Below are 24,907 nucleotides of genomic sequence, written 5' to 3'. Positions count from 1 at the left end.
AAAGTCTACAACATGAAGCAAACCATACCCTAGAGTCATCTTTCAATGATCAATCCTTATTGATTGGGGTATAACTTTATCTTGTACTGAATCAACATAGTATAAAGGTCAAAAGTGTTGACTAGGAGCCATATTGTTTGGGTCCAAATAGTGCCTTTGCCTCCTACCAGGTGTTTCCTCAGACAAGTCCTTTGAATTTTCTAGTATTAGTCTCCTAATCAGTAAACATTTTCTAGTCCTACTCTCCTTCTGAGCAAAACAGGAGCACTGAAATTTCATAAGCTTTAGTGATTAAATGAGGTAGTATGATAGAAGTCTTGGAGAAGAATCTGGCACATAATAGCATTAAATCAAAACCAACCACTATCACTGGAAAATACAGGATCTCTTCAGTAAATTAAAGCTTTTTACCAGATGACTCTCGTAATTTACTCTGATTCCTAGAATGCTGCCACTGACAACACTATCTAAAAATCTGAAAGGCATTCCTTCCCCGTGACTAACAAAGAAATAAAAGTCATCGTTTTAATGAAGATAAGTTGCCTGGATTCCTCTACTTAGGAACTTAGCATACTTTGAAAATAGGGCAAAAGTAAGGAAGAGAAATTTTCCACAAAATTTTATTAGCTAAGAGGGCGAGTCTCCTGGTCTAGAACTTAACAATCCTAGAGCAGACTTCAAGATACAGGTATATGCTTGTGATTATAGATATGTCTTTGGTTACATTTTCACAAATTTTCTCTCTTCTGTTATCTCTCCCAAAATGAAATTCCTTTTAGGGAACTGTAAAACACCCAGAGCTATATTTTCAGTTACTGTGGACAATTCAAAGTATGAGGAATGCAAGGCACATCTGAAGAGTTACAAACCAGCAGCAACTAATGACTAGCAATGACGGCTGAAATGGGACCATGAGTGAGATATCCCCAAGCTCTATACAGGACAAATTAGGACAAGATATCAACTTGATGATGTCTACATCCTACAGGAGTGCAAGCCAAGGAGCGGAAGTTGCTGTTGGTGCAGAATCAAGGCCTAGTGCATTTTTTTCAGGAAAGAAGAGACCTGTTCTCACACCACTGACTGGTTTTGCTTCAAAAGGGGTGGCTGTGTGCAGACGTGGGCTAAAGAGGGAGGAGCAGGAAGGGCACCCTGGGAAGAAATGAGCTCAGGGATTGCTCAGTGAGACTCTATGACTAAAATGCATGGCACTGGACTAATCGAGACAGACAAGACTGGATCCCACTGAGGAAAGCAGAGGAATCCAAAATTCATTGAGGAAACCATGTGGGATCAGTCACACTCTCTGAACAAGAAGGGACAAGTACAACATTCTCCCTGAAAAAGATTTCCTCATCCAGGAGGATTGGGAAGGGAGAAAATAGAGATAATGTTCTCTGTCCACCTTTCACCCCAAATCCACATTCCCACCACAACAGGGGTACCAACAGGGGTACCAGGGCTTGGGGTCCAAGAGAGGTCATTCACACAAATCCATCCTGTCTCCCATTTGCTGCAGCGGGTTTCTGCCCTGTACCCTTTGACAATTTCCTGTCCTAGTTATCAACTCAATTCCCTAGTCCATTGAAAAATGAGTCAGACACAAGTACATGCTTGTAATTGTGTTTGGTCCTTTCTGTTCCTGTATTATTAGGTATCATCTGTCCATGACCAGTTACCTACATGAGGAAAACGCCGATCACAAAGGTCAGCCTGGATTTCCCAGCCTCACTCACGTGGTCACTCTGCTGCTTGACGTTGACACCAAGAAACAGACAGATCTTGGTATGAAGGACCCACTGATATAGTTGCTTTGTCTGAGGCTTATAAGGTAATTTTCTTGGCTACACTGAGGTTTCTGACAGCTCATGCTATCCTGAACCTTCCGTCAGTCTCACCAGTGAGATCCACCATCCCCTCCACAAGGAAAGCTAATTTCAGAACACTGTTTCCTCCTACCTTCTCGAGCATTCTCTGGCTTTCTATAGTTATGACAGCTGACATGTAAGTCTAGCAAGGATCCAAGACCGCCGTAACGAAGAAACTGAGTAATGATGACCTTCAAGTGGACATGAGAAGAAAGGCTGATGCTAGGGACCCTATAGCTGGATGAAAATAAACCAAAGATTTTATGAACCAAAGGAATATAGATGCTAAAAGGTAAGGAAGAGACCAAAAAGCCCAGATTTCAAAGCTGGGATGTCAAAGAAGGCCAAGTCCACAACAGAAGGGTAGGGTTGGGCAAGGGCTGTTTGTGTTTGGAAGGTACTTGCACAATTTTTTTCCAAATTCCTCCTCTCTCGCTTTCTGTGCTCATTCATAGCAATTCTCAACAAACTGACTCTAGGAAAAGAAATATCTGTGAGAATAAAATTGTATTATTTCATGCCAAATACTTAGTTCCCAGATCAGTGTTGGTGATGCGTCATTATTTCAAAGCATGTATCAGTACATCCTACAATCGCACTTTGAATTAACATCAATCCCCAGCAGTGGTGCCCATCAGAACTTAGGAAGACATGCCTGGTTTCTGCTGGCCAGTGCAAGAGCTGTGGTTACTGGAGAGAGATAGTGCCACGAAAGGGTATTTTCAAAGAAAGAGGAGGGTTAAGGCATGCAGCAAACTTTCCTCAAGGTTTAGTGAGAACAAGAAGGGGAAAAGATAGGAAAAGAGAGAAAGAGAGGTCAAAGATAACCAAGTAAGCATTCTTTTTATTTTAAATCAAGAAAGAGCCATTTTTCAAGTTAAGGAAAGACAAATCAGTCATGGCAAACGTCACTGAGGTTAAAATGGATGAAAATAGGAGTGACACTCAATTTGAGGACAAAGCGATTGAAGTGACTCTTGGCATGCTAGAGTCGCGGGCAGAGTAGCAGAGGAAAGGGCGAGAGTGGAGTGAAAATAGAAGCAGTAAATAGAAAGCAGAAAACAGAAGACTGGATTTTCAACATACTTGCTCTCAAAGGCAAAGGAGTGTAGAAGCTGAAGTACCTGTATTCGTTTTTTCAGAAGAACTGCAGTCAGAAGGCATGTATCGAAAATTTGGGTTTTGAGGAGGTGAAAGCATCTTAGAAAATCCTGAGACAATTTTTTTTCCAATTCTCTCCTCTCCACCACTTTACCCTCCAAAACACCGGAAGAAATAACTACATAGGGAAAAAGAAGTGTAAAGGATATTTTTAGTTTCTGAGATAGGGGTGGGAGAGAATCAAGGGTTTAAACAGGAACAAAGAGTCCTCTCTCTTGGGCAAAAACTGAAGAAGAGAAGATATCTGAGGGGGGTTAAAAAAAAAAAGAATCCTGAAACTGAACAAGCTATCAACCATTCTCAAACAGAGCTGAAGATATGGGTAATTTTCTGCTTTCAAAGAGGCCAGAGAATCTGAAGGGAGGCAGAGGCACGACCTGCCTGGGTGAACAGAAGGCGCCTCTCACAGGGCGTCAGAACAACCCGAGGCGTGACCCTTCTCAATCCCCACCATCACAGGCCATCTGTGAGCAGAGAGGCACCCGCAAATCAGCGGAGACTCTGTCTCCTACCAATTATGAATTCTTAGAACTGAAATGTAGACGGAGCACTTGAGGTATTAATCATCAAGCAAGTGGAACACAGAAAGATTCATGTCCGTGTGTATATGAGCCAGGAGCTAAAGAAAAGGAAAAACATGACGTTTCTTGGAAGAAATGCACCTTCTTTCATATCCCAAGATAGTGTGGCTCTCGCTTCAGGTGCACTTTGTAATTTGCCAGACAGCACATGACCTTGATCATAGCCAAACAGTTAGATTTCACAGTTTGAGATAATTTATTAAAAGAGAAAACACCTTTCTCTTGGTTATTTCCAAGTGCATTGGTTTTTCATCCAAGTGTGACATCTTTCCACAATGTGAAAAAGACATATGAGCCACCATTGGAGACTCTTGGTTTAAGACTTTACCAATACATTCCACAAAGCTCGGCCAAAGCATAAGCCTCAATATAAACATCCATGCAAGATGATAAAGAACATATGACAGAGAACTTCCCCTACATCTTTAGCCTCATAGGATATTCATAACCTCTCCTGAAATTCACATAAAACATCTATAATAAGTGGGGTTTAAAATAAATCATGCAGTACATATAGCAGACATCTTCACAAAGAATTAGTCACACATCATCTTGGCTTGTTTTTATTCTACATGGACAATTTTGAGGCAAAACAAAGCAAGGTATTTGATAATATTTTTGAGTTTACAATGTAGATTGGAAGTCTGTACAAACTAGAGATATACAGAGTCCCCCCCCCACACACACACACAAAAAAAAAAGTTAAGAGAGCTAAATTTACAGAAAAGACTGCAATTTTGAAAAATGAAACTCAGAATATAAAGAAAAAATAATTTCTCCTGTCTAACAGGAGATCACCTAAGATAACAGTTAAAACTCTGCCAAATGATGTTCCTTAAATAGTCTGGGTTAGTCGAAAATATTACAGCCTTGCTGTGATTTAAAGTTATGAAAAAGTAAGCGATGAGGAGCAGGAAGGGGAAATTCTTCATCTCTGTGTGTTTTGCTTTGGGGAAGATGTTGACAGGCCACACTCAGACACAGGGCGCAGACAGAACCACACCACCTTCCACCCCTTCCTCTCACTGCTAGCTTCATGTCACTGGCCAAAGTCCTGCGCCATCTTGGCCACCCATCGTAACCAGAAGGGCCCACATCTCCCAATGCTGAAGGAATTGTAGGGAAGAGCTCTGCAGGAAGTCTGACTCACAACAGAACAAGGGAGAACAAGATGCCCGACTGGAGGCTGGAAGGATCCCTCCTTCCAGCGTCTGACAACAGAACATGGAACTGAAGGCACCTTAGAATTCAGCCCGTTCAAGTCCTTAACTTCGGTTGTGTTTGGCGCCATGCCCAGCTGCGCTCAGGGATTACTCCTGGCTCTGTGCTCAGGAATCAGTACTGGTGGGTGTAGGGGCCACATGGAGAGAATCAAACCGGAATCAGCTGCATGCAAGGCAAGTGCCTTACCTACTGAGCTCCTTCTCTGAACCGCCGATTCCCTGGCTTTTGAGATGAGGAGACTGAAATCTGGTGGCTGATGTGACCAGCTTGAGGACACTGAGCACCTGGTGGCCAGGACACTGCCAGACCCAGGTCTCCTGACTCTGCCCATCGCTTACAAGAAGAATAATGAACGACGAGGAGTCAGTACCAAGCTGCTGTTCCTTCCTCCCACCCCACCCTCTACTCTCTTCTTCTCTTTGGATTACGGAAATGTTCTAATAGCTAAAAGCAGAGAATTGACAAGGAAAAACCCTTGGGTACTCACAGTTACCTAGTTCAGATGAGCTATATAAGCTCACTCAGCTTATACTAAATCAAAGCCAATCTATTATCTATAACCATCACTCTTCTGGAATTATTTTAAAATAAATCCCAGATATCTTGTCATTATTTGCCTTTCAATGTTAAATGTTCTGGGCCAGAGCAATCGTGCCTTGCGAGCAGCTGGTCTGGGTTCAATTCCTCGCACTCTGAGCACCTCCAGGAGTGGTCCCTGAGCATAAAGCCAGTAGTGAACCCTGAGAATATCTGGGTGTGTGCACACCCTGCCCCATCAAAAAGAAAAAAAAAAGTAAAATGCTCTTATGGCACTGGTACAATAAGTAGGACGTGGAATCAATCCAGGCATCCAACGACTGATGAATAAAGGCTATATAAAGATGGATAAAGATGTGGATAAAGAATGCATGGTAGGGCTGGAGTGATAGCACAGCAAGTAGGGTATTTGTCTTGCATGAGGCCGACCCGGGTTCGATTCCCAGCATCCCATATGGTCCCCCAGGCACTGCCAGGAGTGATTTCTGAGTGCATGAGCCAAGAGTAACTCCTGTGCATCACTGGATGTGACCCAAAAAGTGAAAAAAAAATTTTTTTTAATTAAAAAGTATTCTTTAGAAAGAAAGAAAGAAATAGAAAGAGAGAAAAAGAAAGAAAGAAAGAGAGAAAGAAAGACAGAAAGAAAGAAAGAGAGAAAGAGAGAAAGAAAGAGAGAAAGAAAGACAGAAAGAAAGAGAGAAAGAAAGAAAGAAAGAAAGAAAGAAAGAAAGAAAGAAAGAAAGAAAGAAAGAAAGAAAGAAAGAAAATTATAAACTGTAAATGGGCCCAAGTACTTTATTTTTCCAGTCATTTGAATCATGTCAAACAAATGAATAAATCAAAAGAGAAAGTGATTTTTAAAAATTAACTATTAAGATTGTGTTACTTAGTCTAAGTGGATTAAAAGGTAGTAGAGTGGACTGTGGTATGTGCAAATAGTGAATAGGCTAATACTTGGAGCAATGTTTTGATTAAATCACTTTTCTACCTGTCTTTCCATGGTTTCTCCTATCCCTGCCTAGCCAATAGCTTGCATCTCTATTTATTTATTTATTTTTGGGTCACACCTGGCGACGCACAGAGGTTACTCCTGGCTTTGCATTCAGGAATTACTCCTGGCGGTGCTCAGGGGACCATATGGGATGCTGGGGATCGAACCCGGTTGGCCACATGCAAGGCAAACGCCCTATCCGCTGTGCTATCACTCCAGCCCCATCTCTATTTATTTTTAATTGTGTGAGACCACACTGGCAGTGATCAGGGGAACTGACCCCAGGTGGTGCTAGGGATCGAATCCAGTTCCTCGTGAATTCAGGTCCTCGTTCATGCAGGGCACGTGCTCTACCACTTGAGTCATTCCCTCGTTTCCCCTACACACCGAGTTTTATGTGAGTGTCCAAATACATACAAAAATCTAGAAGAGCTACAAAAAGAAAGAACATCAGCACTCCAAGTTGCTTCATTCTCAAGTGAAATAATTTCAAGTGTGACTTATTTCGTTCTGCGGGAAAAAGGATACCTTCAAGACACAATTTCTTACCCCTTAAAAAGTTTTCACCCTAGATCACTTCTACCCACATTATGCTATTCATACCTGCAGACGTTTCTCTAAATTTGTCACTGGTCTTCTTTTTCCTCCATTTCCAAGGCTTAAAGATTTTACCAATGGATGACAGTTTCCCCTTTCTCTTGAAGGGAGATGTTTGGGAGCCTGCAGTTGGGCCATCAGAGTTGGCTATAGAAGCTTTGTCCAGTCCATCAACTGTGTAAAGAAAAATAAAATCAGCAAAAAAAAAAGTTACAAGAAGTTTGAATTCACATTATCTCTCTCTTCCCACACTGCTTAAAAGCATACCACTCTAATTGGAATTTCACATACAGTTTATCATGCCCCATTTCCAGCCAGAGTACTCCCCTGATATCTATCAGGGAATCAATCAATCAGAAATTATAGTCCCCTTAGGTAATGATTTTTGGGAAACAGAAAAGAAGCAAGGGACTTACATAATAGGTAAGGCCAGAAAAGCAAGGGCCTGCCAGACACACAGCTGAACCCATCTGCAGAAACTACATCAATATTTTGCACAGGAATAAAGTATTCTAAGTTTTCTTGAAATAGGATGTTCCTCCAGAGGCTACTTTGGCATCCTTAGTAATAAATATTACAGTTATGATGTAGTTAAAACCATGGTTTTTCCTTCACAAAATAAAATTTACTGCCAAGAAGCTAAATTCTCATTTTTACAACACTAAAGCTTCTATCTTTTTGTTTTTATTACCAAAAAAAAAATCCAGTTTTCAGTTGCAAATCAACTGATCAGGAACAGGAAAATGTAGATCTATGACAAAGTGTATCTTTATGGGCCTTAATCATTTTATTGATTAGCATAAAGGCCCCAAACCTTAAGTTCCATTTGTGCTATATTCCATACAGAACACGGCTATGACTTACACTGCACCAACTATCAAACTTTAATGGCAAAATGCTGGAAGCAGCTCAGAATAGATAAACTGTGTTATTATCATGCCACTGAAGAGCACTCAGCCAGGGCAGATAGCAGACACTGAAAATAAACAATGATATTGATGCATCTCAAAAACTGTGCAGAACAGTGCTACACATGGGCACATACTGTGAAGTCTACTTACATAAAGTACTAAAAGTGGTCAAATTAATGTATGGCAAAAAGTGAAGAATACAAAATATCTCATCAAATGGCATGATTGTCTGCATTTCACTTTGTGTATAATTTATCTCTTAAAACACCTTCAAAATATTGAGGCCCACATGCTGGACCCAATGATACACAGGCTGAAGTATACAGACATCCAGCAAAAGATAGCTGGAAAGACAGATGGAATGAACAGATGAACAAATACACAATAAATTAAACTGCAGCAAACTTTTAAGATATTGAATGGAGATGGAGGGGTGTCACTCCACCACTCTTTCATCATCAAAAGTTCCTAATAAAATACAGGAGACAATGAAAACAAGTACAGCAAAAATCAAGTGGCAAGGGCCTCGGCTTCTACAAATTTCAAGTACCCTTACTTTCTTCCTATTCCTCTGAAACACCCTGAACGTCACACAAAAAGCAAACATCAAAAGACTCTCTGCAAGAAGGCTCTTTCCAATCTGGAGAAGTCCGTGTTCTCTTTTGACCAGATATCTTTCTCTTTCTCATCTCTTACATTTCTCTAAGTAAAATTACTTTGCTTCACTTAAAAAAAAATTAAAAAAAAGACCAGAAATAAAAGGAAAGCAGATCGACCTGGGGCCACAGGGCCCTGAAAACAACGTGGAGATAAGAGTCCTGGTTTGTGTGTATACCAGACCCTGAGCTGGGAAAGCCAGCAACCTGGAAATACCAACGAGCACAGACCAAACAAGTGTCGACAAAGGCCCACTTCCTGCAGCCACAGGAGCAGGAAAGGGAGAGCCACACCGGACACAACACTTGTAGACAATCCGTTGCTCCAGTCTGGCCAGATGCCACAGAAGAAATTGACCCTCTGTGCCCCAGAGGCTGAGGGACACCCCCAGTGGGCTACAGCATGCCCCCCCCTCCAACCCTGCAAGGGCAGGGCCAGAGAGGACCATGAAGACAAGACTCTCAGGCCTGGCCGCTGTGAGGAAGACAGCTTCTGTGCCAGGGAGATCCTGTAGGTCAGAAGTGTGAACTTCCCTTCCTGCCCCGCAATCACAAGGCATCTCTCCTGCCTTGTTCCCCTCAACATTGGGGCAGTCTCTCTCTCTCTCTCTCTCTCTCTCTCTCTCTCTCTCTCTCTCTCTCTCTCTTCTCTCTCTCTCTCTCCCTCCCTCTCTCTCTCTTCCTCCCTCTCTCTCTCTCCCTCCCTTTTTCTCTCTCCCTCTCCCTCCCTCTCTCTCTCTTCCTCCCTCTCTCTCTCTCCCTCCCTTTTTCTCTCTCCCTCTCCCTCCCTCCCTCTCTCTCTCTCTCTCTCTCTCTCTCTCACACACACACACACACACACACACACAGAGTCAGGAAAAACAAAAGGTTTCAATATGGTCAAACAATCTCACAAAACTCATAGGTAGAAGATTAGAAATAAACTTTAAAGACTTTCAGGTACTGATTCATTCACAGAAATTGACAACCATTCTGTGAAAAAAAAGGGGTGAGGGCAGAAAAGCTGGTCTCAACCTTCCTTTACAGATACTATACCCTTAAATATATGAAATAAATATATGAAAGACAGTGGTGCATTCGATATGCCAGAAACAGTAACAAGAAGTCTCACAATGAAGACGTTACTGGAAGTCTCACAATGGAGACGTTACCACTCGAGCAAATCCATGAACAAGGGGACGACAGTGCTACAGTGCTACAGTGAGAATAGACTTATGAACCCCAGTGATACCAACAAAAATAGTAAGAAAAATCTTACGAGGTAAAAATGATTTGACATACTCTGCTGTACTATGTATGCAGAGTGATTTTAAAAATATCATGCAGAGTGATTTATTGTATCAAAGAATAAACTCAAAAGCATATGACATTCAAACACCAAGAACTGAAAAGAAGTAAACATATAAACTGTTTCACTGAAATATGGTTTCTAGACATTCAGAAAATAGTACAATGGGTCTGGCGCTTGCCTCACATGAGGACTACCTGGGTTCAATCCCCAGCATCTGATATGGACCCCCTTGAGTACCACCAGGTGTAATTCCTAAGTGCAAGGCTGAGCTGACAAATCCAGCTACCTGAGAATCACTGGATGTGGCACTATTTCTCCAGCAACAATATCATACTTTCTTCCAAAATTGCTTTCTATTTTATCTTCGTATTTTTTTAATAATTTCCGTGTGTGTATGTGTTATTTCTAGGCAATTTTCCTTGTACATTTACAGCTATAATGCTTACATATTATTATCACCATATATTTTAAGTTTCTATTATAGATTCGTTGCTCCACTGTAATTTTTTCCTTTCCCCTTTCAAGGCCACAGAACATCTGGCAGAGAAACATTACAGCAGTGCTTAGGAAAGACTGAACTATATCCTGCAATCTCTTAGCTGAAATAATGATTTAAGATTGTGCTGTCATTTATAGGGCTCAGCATACAATTTCTGGGCATTGGACCAGACAACTAGGTCAGAGGGACCTGATGCTATCACCACTGCAGATGAGATGAGATAACAATGCCTAAGGAAGCCAGGTGGCTCTCCGAGTCTTGAGCCATCAAAGAGAGATTTGACTTGCTTGCTAATCCAAGTCAACGTGGGGTTGGGTCAAGTCCCTCTCTTCCCTTCTTGAGATCACATGAGTGGCCAGTGGAAAGGGATGGAAAAGAAGCAGAGTAAACCACGTATGCGGATTTTGTGACCAAAATCTCCAGGCTTGTACAATGTTGGTAATGGGTGACCTCTCCCCCATCTCCCTGTTCTTCCAGAAGCTTGGCAGTCACACCCACAAACTGCCTCTGGTGACATATAAGCTCATAAATGGTCATGATCCAAAGACTCACAAATAAATCTTGAGAAAGAGAGCAACACATTGCCAAGACCCCAAAGTCACCATCCAGTTGAAATATTAACTCCAGCTGTATCACCCTACTTAAAATTTTAGAGTTCCTGGAGCAACATCTCATACTTTACATCACTATCACCAATGTACCAAGAGTATGTGTAATGTAGAAGGCAACCAATCTCGATATATAACATATATATATAAAATATCTATCCATATCTATATTATATGTACATATTAGGACACAAAGCTCAATCTTTAACAATATGTTAGTAATTTCTTATACAAGGGTTTATTGGCTCCAGGGTGAGATACAACAATCTTTGTGCACTTTCCTCTAAGGAAACATTTTTAGATCATTTTTAGTGGAGTATTCATAACAAGCAATATAAAATAAATTATTTAGGTCCAGCTTTGGGGGCAAGCTTTGGGGGTCAGGATGGAAAAATTCGAAATATGGTGGTGGGAAGGTGTAATGGTGGTGAGGTTGCTGTTGGAATATTGGCTGTAATAAATTATTGCAAATAACCTTATAAAAATAATTTTTAAAGCAGAGTAACTTCTACTGCAAATACTATATATACACTGAGATGGAGAGATAGAACAAAAGATAGTGGTTGCTGCAAGCCCACATTCTCACACTGTGAAGATTATAGATAACCAAAGTAGGAGAGCAAGAATAAGACATGAAGCATTGGGTTTGAACATCAGAAGGAACTCATTTTGGATATAGGATAGAACAGACAGAAAAATGTGTGATACGGTTCAATATTCATATGTGGGTTTTTAAAAATTTGTTTCTTTTTTTGTTTCATGGCCACACCCATGGGTGCTCAGGGCTTATTCGTGGCTCTGTATTCAGAGATCACTCCTGGCAGGGCTATGGGGACCCTATGCCGTGCTGGGGACTGACCCAGGTCAGATTGTGAAAGGCAAGCACCCTACCTGCTGTACTATCTATCGCTCTGGTCCCACACATGGGCTTTCTAATCCAGTTCATTCAAAGAACATGGAGACAATGACGGCCCAATGGGCACACAACTAGAATTTCCATTAGTTTCTCAAACCACTAGTTTCTCAAGGCATTCGCCAATGAAAGCAATGTGATCTCCTTACGGAAACGCTGCTTCTGGGGGTGAAGGCAAGGAAAACACAGTGAGTCCAGAGCATTTTAGCATGCTAGAAAGAAAGAGAAGTACTCAAAAAGCACTGCTTTGAGAGTCGCTCACAGCCTTGGAGGCATCAAAAAGTTTCCAAAGGCTGAGAGTGGAACAATGTGAGCAACCAGACAGAGCAGCATCAGGTTAGAACAAACACCCAGGAGCCCACATTCATATAGACACAGACGAAGAGTGAACTGTGGGGGAACAGACCGGTCTGTGCTGAAGATTTCCACATATTAATGGAAGCGCTCCTGTCAAGTAACCAAAACTTAAGTCTCTGCTCTTTGGACGTGACCCACAGCACCTTCCTTCCCAGGAGAGTGATATGGACAGGCAAGAGGTGGAGAACCCTGAAAAACTCTCCCTTTACCAAGTGGCCTTTGGGACCTTCAGCAGCAATCGGTCATTTGATACAAAGCACCCATGCTTCTATGTGATGAGAATCAGGCCTTAGAACTTGCAATATTGCCATTTGAAAAGAAGGGGGAAAAAAACGATATTTGGCCACTTGGATGACAGAAACATATTTCTCATATATATTTATTTGGTCTCAATCCACAGTTCTTGGCTTGGACTCCCCAGAGCTAAGGAATTTCTGAAGTGATGAAAATGATAAAGCTGTCTCTGGTTATGTTAATGATGTGATATTTGGAAAGCACCTCGGGGTGGGGGCTGGCTCCTAGCAGAGCCAACCATGTGCTTAGATGATTGAAACCTTTGGAACCTCTGTTCCCCCACCCCACCCACCCACTTGATCCCATCTCTGAGGAGGGTAAAGGGGAGAGAGATTGAGTTTAACCACCCGCGGTCACCGAGTTCATCAAGCATGCCTATGTCATGCAGCTCCACAAAAACCCCGAAAGAGGGGCTGTTAGGTTGGGTGAACTCCCAGGTTGGAGAACAGGTGGGAATTTGGGAAGATCGACCCACCTAGAGAAAGCAGAAGGAAGCTCTATGTTCCTTTCCCCAAACCTCACCCCATGCATCACTTCCATCTGTCTTTTCCCCGAGTTACATGTTGTCCTTTGTAATAAGGAGGCAAGCTAGTAAGTACAACATTTCTCTGAGCAGCTCTGTGAATTAATCAAAGCCAAGTGAGGATCACAGGAAGCCATGATACAGAGCTAATCAGTCAGAAGTGTGCACAGGTAGCCACCTGGACCTGTGACTGGTTCCTGGAGTCAAGAAATTGTTGCTAGACTTCCATCTGCAGCAACTATCTCTCTCTCTCTCTCTTTCTCTCTCTCTCTCTCTCTCTCTCTCTCTCTCTCTCTCTCTCTCTCACACACACACACACACACACACACACACACACACACACACACACCAGTATGGGATTGCACCTAGAATGGAGATGCGGGGGAAGATGGTGTGTCGGACTGAAGCCTTCCCCATGGACCAAGACTGTCTTTGGGCCAACAGTGTCAGAACGGGGTTGATATCTCCACCCTTGCTTGCTGTATATGTAGGGAAACCCTCTTGTTGCCCTGAAAAAGACACCAGGAACTCAGGGTACAGACACAGTTTGCAGGTAAGATGCTTGCAGGTAAGATGTGCAGCCAAGTTGAGTTCAATCCCTACTACCATGTGGTCCCCTGAACACCTCCAGGAACTAACCCTGAGGCACAGAGCTGGAAGTCAGTCTTGAACACAGAAATGAAAATTAAGAATCTTAAAGGAGAGGACATTAGCTGGGATGCCGGGGTGTACTCTTTACTACCATCAGTATAGAGATCTGCTCAGGGCCACAGGGCAAGCTCAGTAGTCAGAATGAATCTGGACTTGAGTCTGAACCCCCGTACTACATGGTTCCTCTGAGCAAACCTGGTGCATCCCTGGAGATCCCACAGCACCCACTGGGCATGGCCCTAGAAGACCCAGAACACCTTCGAGTTGATCCAGGTTGTACCTGTTGCCACAGGGTCTGAGCAACTCCAAATCCTCAAGCCCTAGCACTGAATTGCCTGGCTGGCTTGGCTGAATTATCACAGGGAGTATGCCCCAATCCCTCTCCCCAGCACTGTTTGGGAGCCTCTCTCCCCAAAAGAGTTTCTACTCAAATCCTGAGGAAGTAATTGCTTTAGAACAGCTGTGGCCCACGTATCCCGTTAAAGACTTGACATGCCATCAGCTCATGTAAATTCTCATAGTTGCTGAGACACAAGCCACTATTCATCCCATTATCTCATACTTGAGATGAGAAAACTGAGATTCACAGAGATGAAGCATGTATCTCCCGACCAGAATACTGTGTGCCTGTGTGTATTTATACCCCTAGGAGGGAAGATAAATACAGGTTTACTTAATTGTATTACTGAATAATGAAAGAGGAGGGTGTCCTGTTTAATTGAAGGGTGGTAGAGCATGGCCTGGAATATAAGTTAGGTCTGTCTCCAGATGTGGTCCTTTTCCTCACTGCATCCCTAAAGCCTACTTCAACATGTTGATGCCAATGTGTATCAGAGGTGGCTCATATTTGACTGTGGCTTACATGATACAGACTGTAGTCCTGAAGTCAACGTGTTGACTTGACAAAGGAACACATCATGGAAGGTCATGAGCAATCAAACCCACGGAGACAGGATTCTCCCCCTTCTGGAAGGTGAAAGCAGAGATCATCTATGGCCAACATAGAGAGACCCTGCTCTGACTGGGGTGAATTGGGAATATTTCTAGGTCATGAACGACATGAATGGATACAGCAAAGACATGCAGTCTCTTTGGTGAAAATCAAGAAGGAGAGGAAATGAAAGAGAACAAACCAATGATGGCTGAACTTTTATAGTAATGCCAAGGAAAATGTTATCTTGGTGTGTGCTTGCTACAGACACATGAGACATTTATGAAAAAAATTAAAACTATTAAGTCTACAAAGTCATGTCCTGAGCATATGAAATGGTTACATGTGAAGCATTTTCAAGAGAACTAGAGGGTTTTTTTTTGAACTTTATACATATAAATGTCTACACCACTACTTAAAAATCTGGAATTAATGACTTCTGGGTGTTTTTCCCTAAAGTAGAAAAACATGAATCCAAAAACTATCTATGTGCTCTCGTGTTTACTGCAGTCTTATAAGAGCCAAGAGCTGGAAACAGTCTAACAGGCTATCAACTGAGGAATACATCAAGAAGAAGTGGTCTATTGACACACAATGGAATATTTAGCTATAAAAGATGATGAAATCCTGCCACTTGCAACACATGCATGGACCTACAGGGTATCATGCTTAGTGAAATAAACCAGATGGAGAAAGACAAACACCATATAATTTCACTCAGATGTGACATATAGAGAACACGAACAGGAACTGGGTAAAATGGCTCAAAAGGCCTTAGCACATGCTTTGCTTGCAGAAGGTGCAGGTTCGATTCCCAGTGGCACCACATGATCCCTGAATTAATGCCAGGAGTAACACTCCCCCCGCAAAAAAAAACTAAAAAAAAACACAATAGTCCCTGAAATACCATTGGGTACTGCCCCCAAACAAAAATCAGCATTAAGGTAATAACAGAAGTATTTAAAAAATACTTGGTTATCCTCTATTACAATCTAATAAGAGTAAGGAGAATGAGATGTGAACAAAAAAACAGAAACAAGATACAGTCGAGTAAAACGAGGGTGCCTGAATCCCCTGGAGGAAGACCACCCTTGTAACTCACCCTCACATTTTGCCAATTTTCATTTCTCCATCACCTTGAAAGAAACCATAAAGTTATCAAAAAGACTTGGGACTATAATTTCCACTCTGATGAAAATGAGTACCACAGAGCCTCTTCAAAATAAATGTTAAGGGATCACATCCATAGGGAAAGTAAGTGATTCTGAACCTGCACTCACCATCTGTGTTAAGGTAGAGGCCAAGCCACAAAAGCTTCCTGGGGCTTCTTCCCAGCCATCCTCTGTGCATCCCACTCACTCCCCCAGGTTACCCCTAGTCTTGATCAGTTGATCAACTTAATACAATGATCTACTACTCTTGTGTGCTTGTCTTCTCTCCCTGAACACTATGCCCATGAGACTCAACTTGCTACATGAGCATTTCAGAGCAAAACCTCCTAACTGCAAAATGACAAAGATGCTACCTTCACAAGACATCAGGTGGTGAGAGTTCTTGAAAAGGATAAGGTTCATGCATGGTTCTTCTCTAAATGAAGGCTATCATTACTACTTCATCCGGAAAATGTAAACCGTACAGCCTTTCCCTTACTAGCCTTTGGGGAAAGCTCATCTAGCTTTCTACTACCTTCTGCAGTTGTCTGAAGAAGTAGGCTGGAGCGATAGCATAGCAGGTAGGATGTTTGCCTTGCACACAGCTGACCTGGGTTCAATTTCTCTGCCCCTCTTAGAGAGCCCGGCAAGCTACCAAGAGTATCTCACCCACATGCCAGAGCCTGGCAAGCTTCGGTGGTGTATTCGATATGCCAAAAACAATAACAACAAGTCTCACAATGGTGATGTTACTGGTGCCTGCTTGAGCAAATCGATGAGCAACGGGATAACAGTGATACTGAAGCAAGATGAAAGGTTTTGGAAAAACAATTAATTTTTTACTGTAGATAATGAAAGCTTTATGTTTATTTTGACCATCCCTGAGCAGTCAGCAGTTCTGCACAATGCAAAATTCACAGAAACACTGAGTCCAACATTTTCCTTTGGGAAGGGGGTTGGAGGAGGGCGAGGCCTATACTCAGCGGTGCTCAGGAGCCACTCCTGGGTCTGTCTTCAACGTGTAAGGGAAGGACCTAAACCTATGTACAAGCTCTCTGTTCCCCCAACAACCTTAAGAGAACATCTGTTTGAAAGTGAACTTGCACATGATTTTATATGTATTAGAACACTATGGGTTTGGGTTGGAGCAATAGCACAGCGGGTAGGGCGTTTGCCTTGCATGAGGCCAACCTGGGTTTGATTCCTCTGTCCCACTCGGAGAGCCCAGCAAGCTACCAAGAGCAGATGGCCTGGCAAGCTACCTGTGGAGTATTCAATATGCCAAAAACAGTAACAACAAGTCTCATAATGGAGGCGTTACTGGCGCCCGCTCGAGCAAATTGATGAACAATACTGCTACAGAACAGTATGAGGAGACTGAGACCCAAGCAAGCCATGTGGATGATTCCTGATTAAGGTTTGCTTATTTTTTAGCTTTATTTTCCGGTCTTCTACTGTTCTCACTGGAATAGAAGAGACGACCTCACGGCCTCCTGCGGGACGAGCAGCATGACGGTCAGTGGAGCACTAAAAACCAACGGGGACAGGTCAGGCAATAACTCAATCCATACTCTGCCCTTTGACTGCCTGGCTGGGATGACAAAATGGACATCAAGAAAGAAACTGAGCCCCAGATCCCAAGCTGCTACTCAACTAGCCCTGTGACTCTGAGCGATGCGCCACTGCTAAGATTAGGAGATTAGGCTAAACGATCTCTAGCTTCTTTCCCAACCTGAAAATCTGCCTACACCTCTCTAACTGCTTGGTGCTGATGTCTACAGGTCTCAACGGTCACCGCTGCTCCTGTGCTTTCCCTATGTCCCTCTCATAGCTGTCACCACGGACCCACGAAGGAGGTGCATTCCGTGTTCCCATTTCACGAATGAGGCAGCTGAAGCCAAGAGAGGCAAGCAACTTGCCCAACGTCAAACAGCTGCTAAGTAGGATTTAGACTCAATAATTTGCCTCCACAGTGTCCTTTGTACGAAGTGGGTCAGCGTGTTGGGTGTGGAAACAGGGCTCTATTTTAAGAGAAGGCCAGAAATAAACTCTAGTGAATAATAACTCGATTCTACTCCAACCATTTTCTTGAACAAATCCAAAGAGTTAAGGCAGGTGACACTTTTGCTCTAAAAAAATAAAAAATTGCCTAGGATCAGCAGTTAAGTCCATTTCAGATTGCACAGAATCCTTATCTACCATAGTATTCACTTTAGAAATTTGATAATGTCATTTTTGGTTAAACTTGTTTTCCTAATGGAAGCAGCCATTATTTTTAAACCCCCCCCCCAAGGGGAAAGCGACTAAAGACTTCCATCTGTCTGCAAGTAACGACAAAGAATTTCAAAGTTTAAAATATGGCTGACGGGCCTGCAGAATGAGTATGTTTGTGCAGCTGTATGACATCCTGGTGCAGTGACATGAACAACATCCCCTTGACGTACTGCAGGGTATCTAATGAATTCAATCATGCCACTCCTATTTTAGGATTTATTTTAGGTGGAGCAGGGGGATGGTCCATTTTAACCGAAAAACCGGGTAAGATTTTTAAGGTATTATCACGGCCAGTGAAGAAGGGTCTTCGAGGAGAGCGGATGGCTGAGCGCCGACGCTGCAAGAAATGGGGTTTCTAGGAAGAAAAACCAGAAAGGACACTGTCTGCAGGTTGTGCTAGGCTTGTGAAAAGGAAGAAAGCAGGACACATTTCCACAGGGTCCAGCACGGAGTGAGAGAAGAAGATTGTCACCTTCCTGTTAGGATAATGCCCGACTCCCTTCATGCTGAGTGTGCACATGTGGCTGGAACATCTGGGGAGAAGCTGGCAACCCTGATCTATAAATTATAAAATCAAATCCCCCCCACCCCCCAAAAAATTTCACAATGTTAAAGTGGCTCAATTTTGCCTCAAACAAAATGATGAAAAATTCCCTCTGGAGAATGACTGTAACAGAAGTACTCTTGAAATGACATTATTAAATCTTGCCTGAAATCTTTAGGTCAAAAGGCGGGTGGATAACTAGGAGCTGTGAGAATCTACAGGGAAGACTGCGAGCCCTGTTGATGGTCCAGCAGTCCCCTGGCAGTCACACCAAGTTCCCAAGCATGGAAATCTGGGAAGAGAATAGCGGCCACATGGAACTTTCTGGACCATATTCCCCAAGGGCAAAAGGAAACCTTCAGTTCTTCGACAATGGAAAGCAGGAACCTTGGAGACCCAAGCTGTGAGCTTATACAATGGAAAACAGGATGCAGGGAGGAGAATTTATGTCAATTAGTCAGAAAGAGTCCCGGAGGCATCCAGATTTATATCCCTGTCATTCAGTGCAGAGGTGGCGGCAATAACCCAGGCGTCTCGACTTGGACGGGAGTAGGGAAAATGGATTAGGGATGATGAATGGGTCCAGGGGATACTGAGCAGGAAGAATGAGGAGGCCGAGAAGCAATCTGGAGAAGTCATGGAGAACGCCATGGCCGGCTCCTCTCCAAGGAGGTGGCGGGATGTCAAGAGCAGCAGAAGACTTGGGAGGAACGACCTATGGCTGGGGTTCAGGCGCCAGGAACTTCAGGTATTGGCAGAACATTTAGGGGAAGATGTCCAACAGACAGAAATACATTATTGGCACGGTAGAGGCAAGGCCATGTTGAAGTTATTTAGGAGAGGCCTCCAAACAAAAGAGGCAGTGGAGGGTCAGAGGGAACGGGCTTACGAATGATTACATTTGAAAGGTAGTACTTGACTTTCTTTGGTGTGTTTTTTTTTCTTTCTGGATCATTAGGGAAAGACAAATGATTCATTAATTGTTTTCAATTCACCCAATGTGGGAACTGCTCAAGCAAGTGGAGAGGCTGATACGAGAGAGCCAGTAGGGAAGGGGAGATGGGAGACCCCTGAAAGAACTGACAAGCCAGTTAGGGGCTGGCTTCCCCAGCAAGGGGCTGGAGTACAGCGGATGGGTAGGATACTTGCCTTGCATGTGTAGACCCAGTTGGATCCCGGTATCCCAGATGGTACCCTGAGCCCTGCCAGGAGTAAGTTCTCAGCACAGCCAAAACCACCAACAACCACCAAAGAGCAAGACTTGAACGGAGAATGCGAGCCTGAGCCTCGTCTGGTAGATGGGAGGATGAAACCAGAAAGAAAGGAGAGGATACCTCAAAGGGGTGAAGAAAGCAGGACGGCATCGCCTCGTAGGAGAACGCACACATCAGTCAAGGTGGGCAGGAGGGGCTGGAATGCGGACAGTGAGCAGTGAAGAGGAATGGCCTCCCCTTAGAAACGGTTACCAGGGAAGAGGTGCCCAGGGAGAGCTGGGTTCCAGGTGAAACATGGAAGAGGGAGATAAGGGGGATGAGAAATCCAATTCGGTCAGTGAGCAACTACAACAGACCATGGAACACGCTGCAGGTAGAAATGGGAGCCAAGGCAGATTGGACTCTGCCCATAGGAGGTGTACGGTGTGTACGTGCAAGCACTATTCTAGCATCCATCTACTGCGACACACAAGTGCAGCTTGTCAGGAGAGTTCTGGAGATGCAGACGGCTGTGGGGGGGCTCCACCATCAGCTCTTGGGGCAAGCATCCATCAGACAGACTGGCCTCCGGGTTCTGAGTTAAAATTCAGACACACATTGAGGGTAACGGAGATTTACCCGAGTTTCACAGGATGACTTACAAGATGGCAAAAGCTTGACCGAATTAAGAACAACTTAATTTAAGAGTCGCTGAAAAGGGTTCGCTTGCCTTAGTTTGTAGACCTAATTGAGGGGTGGGAGGGGGGGCAAAGGGGTGCAGGAGAGAATGCCATCTCCCCCCACACACACACAAATAGTTTTACGATAAGGAATGCCTGCGGGGTTCATTTCAACTCCTTTTCTCAGTATCATCACTAGGGTAGCCCACTTACAAGATGTTCTATTTTGATTTCTTCCCTTAGGATGACATGTGTGCAAGCATTCCCAAGAACGAGCTGTTCTTCCGCCAGAAGACTCGGGCAGCATGCATGGGGTGTCTCGATCCAGGTGGGGCGCCATAGAGACTACCGGTTTGTTCTACAATTATTTTCTGACATAACTGCTGTGTAGATCTTTCAATACTTGCTTGAAGTAATACCAACGGTGTGTCAGAATGGGGAATAAAACACACACACACACACACAACATACACAACACACACACACCCCACACCTGAGCTTCCGAAGTAGCTAGCTGCCATTCCCTGACTTTTCCAGAAGTTGTAAAAATAATCTTTGATTGTTACTTGTACTGTGTCTCCAAGGAGCGAGCGAGTCCATGAGAAAAAGTAATACCTCCCTGCTAGATGAACACGAAGACAGGGCCCAAAGTGTTTTTTATTCCTCGTGGCACCTCCCGCCCCCTGTACCTAAGCCACAGAGGCACTTAATAAATATTTACAAAATGAATAACTAAGTCACAGACAAATGTTTGGTACAAGGTACAAGGCTTGGTCTTAACTAGGCTGTGATTTATTTGAGAAGGCCTTTCGATTTTTCACACAGAGGAAACTGTTTCTAACAGTGCCTTCCTGTAGAATTCCAAATATTTTTAAAGATAATATAACAAACACTAGAGTTCGAAATCGAGAAAATAGCAGAGCCAGCAGAAAGGGTGGTTAGCACTCATAAGAATGGCACCAACACCACTGACAAGGTTTTCAGGTGAACAAACACTTAATCCATCAAAGGCAAATAGCTGCAAAAACAGTTGGAATAATTTATGTGTGAAATAATCTTTGAAGAACTTTTGATTTTCACCCAGTGATGCATGGTGAAAATGACTTTTTCTTTTTTTTTCTTTTTTTTAAAAACTCTCCTTCCATACACAAACCACAATATTTCCTTCTCTAAATACCCTAACCACACAAGCATTTTAGGTTCAATTCAGTCTTTCTCTTAACTGCCAAGTCAGAAAAGCAATTTGGGGTAAAGAAAATGGGAAAAGAAAAATAGAATTGAGTCCTACTAGCCTTTGTTTGCTCCCTACCTTTTGAGCAGCATGCAAGAGATCTGAATCTCTTTTTAGAAATAAAAAGAAAAAATATGATTTAAAAAATTAGGTATTTCAGACCTAAAATAAAGCCCTGTCAAATATTCATTATGGGTGTTGAGCTATGTATTAATCCTCTGAATTTTTAATCCACCAAACAGATCAGAAATGGGCAGAATGACAAAGGCCCTTTTTGTACAGTCACTTAGTGTTGTGGCAAATAATATAACTTGCTCAATTACTAGGAAATGATTTTTTTTTTAAGACTGGCAACCCGCAGTGAGTTTTTGTTCCAATCTAAACAGAAAACACCACCTCTCCAAGCTCAGCTTCCAATGGAGAAGAGAGTATTTATCACCTGTTGTATCTGCATCTTAACAGCAGCAACGTAAGTCAAGAGATCACTGACACTCGGGCTGCTCTATATGACGGCTTCCAGAGAAGTAAACCAGAAGTAAACCGTTTGGTTCAGTTTAACTCTCTGGCTTACTTGGCATCCTCACAACACTCTGTGTATGCTTTTTTAAAGAAAAAAAAATGAAGAATGAGTCATTTTAAGCATAAACACAGATCTATAAGAACTCTAGAGGAAAAACATGTGCTTTCCAACCCGAAAGAGTTGAATTGGGAGATCTCTTCTTCCATTTCTAGCTAGTAGCCCTTGGTGAATCTTCCCACCTTCCCAAGCTCTTTCTCACCCACCGAATGGACTAATCCAATTTACCATCCAGGCGCTGCCGGAGCCCATACACAGAGAGGGTCACTTCCCTTCACCGATACTCAAGAAAGGTCAACACCTTGCACTACTGCTTTTCTCATTTCCTAGGCATACAAGGAGAAAAAAGTTGTGAAGAAACGAGGCAAGTAAATGTCAAAAAGAAGATGGTTTCTAATCTGGAACAACTGGGGCAGTGAAATTTCCCTGGGAGCTATTTTCTTGGTCTGCTCCAGGTTCTCCAGGAAAACAACGAAAAAAAAAATAAATAACATTCCCCCAAAATAGTCTCCTGCCTCAAGCCACCTGCGTTCTCCAAGTGTCTCAAGACAATTGCTAGGAGCTGCTGAGACCAACTAGCACTCGAGGGAAATCACTGTGATCCAACAGCATACACGTCCTGGACCAAGGAAAGGAACAGAGCAAGAAGGTTGACATTACTTTCAAGAACGTGAGAGACCAGCTAGAAATGGATTTGGCATAATGTCCCACCAGCTGGGGAGTTGTGCAATTTATTTTTACATGGCCAAAAAAAAAATTAAGCTTACTTTCGTGGATTGTTTCCATGGTTCGTTAAACAGAAATTAAGAAGAGCTTTTAAGGAGATGGCTTGAGTGATAGAGTACAGGCAAGGCTTGAGGACCTGGGCTCAATCCCTAGCACCCCATGACCCCATGAGGAGTAGCTTCCTATAAAATTAATATCACGAGTATCATGATGTTTAAAAGTCAAAATTAAAATAAGACACACACACAAATCTTTTATTCAAAAGACTGGCTGGTCAGTGAAGCAGCTAAGTGGAAATCAAACTTTTTTGTTGCTGTTGTTCTTTTTGGGTCACACCCAGCGATGCTCAGAGGTTGCTCCTGGCTTTGCACTCAGGAATCACTTCCGGCGGTGCTCGGGGGACCATAGGGGATGCTGGGAATCGAACCTGGGTAGGCCGCGTGCAAGGCAAATGGCTTACCCGCTGTGCTATCGCTCCAGCCCCACAAACTTTCTTATATTAAGTCAGGCTGTGACTGCTGGCTCCTTTTTTATTTTTTAAGCATGCATCATATGTGTTGCTATAGCTGCCAAACACAGGAAGTTGCATTTTACTCCTGTTTCTAAATATGCCTAATGTCAACATCTGAAGAGGGGAAAAAGGTTCCCTTTCAAGAGTTAGTCTTCAAACTTTTACAGAGAAGGGCACGCTTCACTCAACACAGACACCCACTTCCTAGAGGGCTCTTGAAATCATTACCAAAGGGGCTATTTTCCTGTACCCCTGGCTTTTTAACATCTAACAGTGACCTGGTGTTCCTTTTCTCCATTCCTAGGGACTGGACTAGTCCCCCACACGAAGATAAGGTTGAACTGGCACTGCAAACTCAAAAACAATGACTAATTGAATCCTTATCAGCTGCCTTCATTGTCTGGAATACAACTTTGACTTTCAGGTCTCGGGATAATTGAATTTTGGGTCCGAAATAATCAGGGTCTTGGATCCCAGTGAAGTATCTTAGCTTGGAGAAGCATCAACATTCTGGAACTTTGAACTTTCCTTAGATTGAGTGCTCAGCAACTCTTAATCTGAAAAATGTCTTTTTTTTTTTGCAAAATGCAAAGACTCCAGCGATAAGGTCACTGCAGGGTGTGGAGTCTTGGCTTAAAGTTCCTGCATACCCTACGCCCCGTACACACCCCATCATTAACTAGATTTACATCTGGGCCCCAAAATTTGAATCTTGAATATAGCTTTCTGAGAAATACTCTGTATCTCAGTCATTTTTAGAACTGATTTAACTCCTAAGGAAACTCCTAGTTCCAAAAATCCTTATAGAATTAAATAATTTCTGAGTTGACTGGACAGTTTTAAATCCTTTTAGGCGAGGATCTAGGAGTACTACATCCTGTGACACTGATTCTTGCTTATCTGCCTAACTGGCCTGAGGGACTTTTTCAATTTAAATTAAGGATTTTTGAACCTCAAGGAGGCGGACATGTTTTGGAACTACTGTCATTATGTCTTTTGACAAAATGAGCAAGTCTGTACAAACTGTCCAAACCAATGAAGTCTCCTATGAAATCTGACAAGTCATAGGGAGCCATTACTGAAAGCCCGCTCGGTCCCCTGCCATGTGCCAGGGATATAATACATATGTCTTCAGTCACACGTGAATCAACTGTGAACTGCCCGCCTAACTCACTGGGGCTCCCGCATTTTCTGGCAAGAACGTTCTTGTTCTGGCTTTCCTCTGGCAGGTGTTCAAACACTCTCTTTCGTTAGCATCCCTACCCACTCTCTTATTTTCACAGTTCTTTGTGAAGAGGTATGTCATCCTGCTGTATAGCAAACACATCCGAGACAATGAAAGTAGCCAGAGGGGGATAAAAAAACATTTAAAAGTAACTACCAAACATGGAAAATCTATACATATATATTAAAAAATCTGAGGTTAA

At 43.0% G+C, this 24,907-nt stretch overlaps 1 protein-coding gene across 7 annotated transcripts in view; it reads right to left on the bottom strand.

The window, feature by feature from the left end:
• The window catches only part of PHACTR2 (phosphatase and actin regulator 2), a 292,400-nt gene that overhangs the window by 95,760 nt on the left and 171,733 nt on the right, over positions 1-24,907 (bottom strand). For all 7 annotated transcript variants that reach the window (XM_055135556.1, XM_055135559.1, XM_055135560.1 and 4 more), the window contains exon 2: positions 6,966-7,133. In XM_055135556.1, the coding sequence (XP_054991531.1) occupies positions 6,966-7,133 (168 nt within the window). The remainder of the gene's footprint in view (positions 1-6,965; positions 7,134-24,907) is intronic.

This window comes from Sorex araneus, chromosome 4 (assembly GCF_027595985.1).
Source record: "Sorex araneus isolate mSorAra2 chromosome 4, mSorAra2.pri, whole genome shotgun sequence".
Classification (NCBI taxonomy): domain Eukaryota; kingdom Metazoa; phylum Chordata; class Mammalia; order Eulipotyphla; family Soricidae; genus Sorex; species Sorex araneus.
Note: the sequence above shows the minus strand (reverse complement) of the source record. Positions and strands in the feature narration are given on the sequence as shown.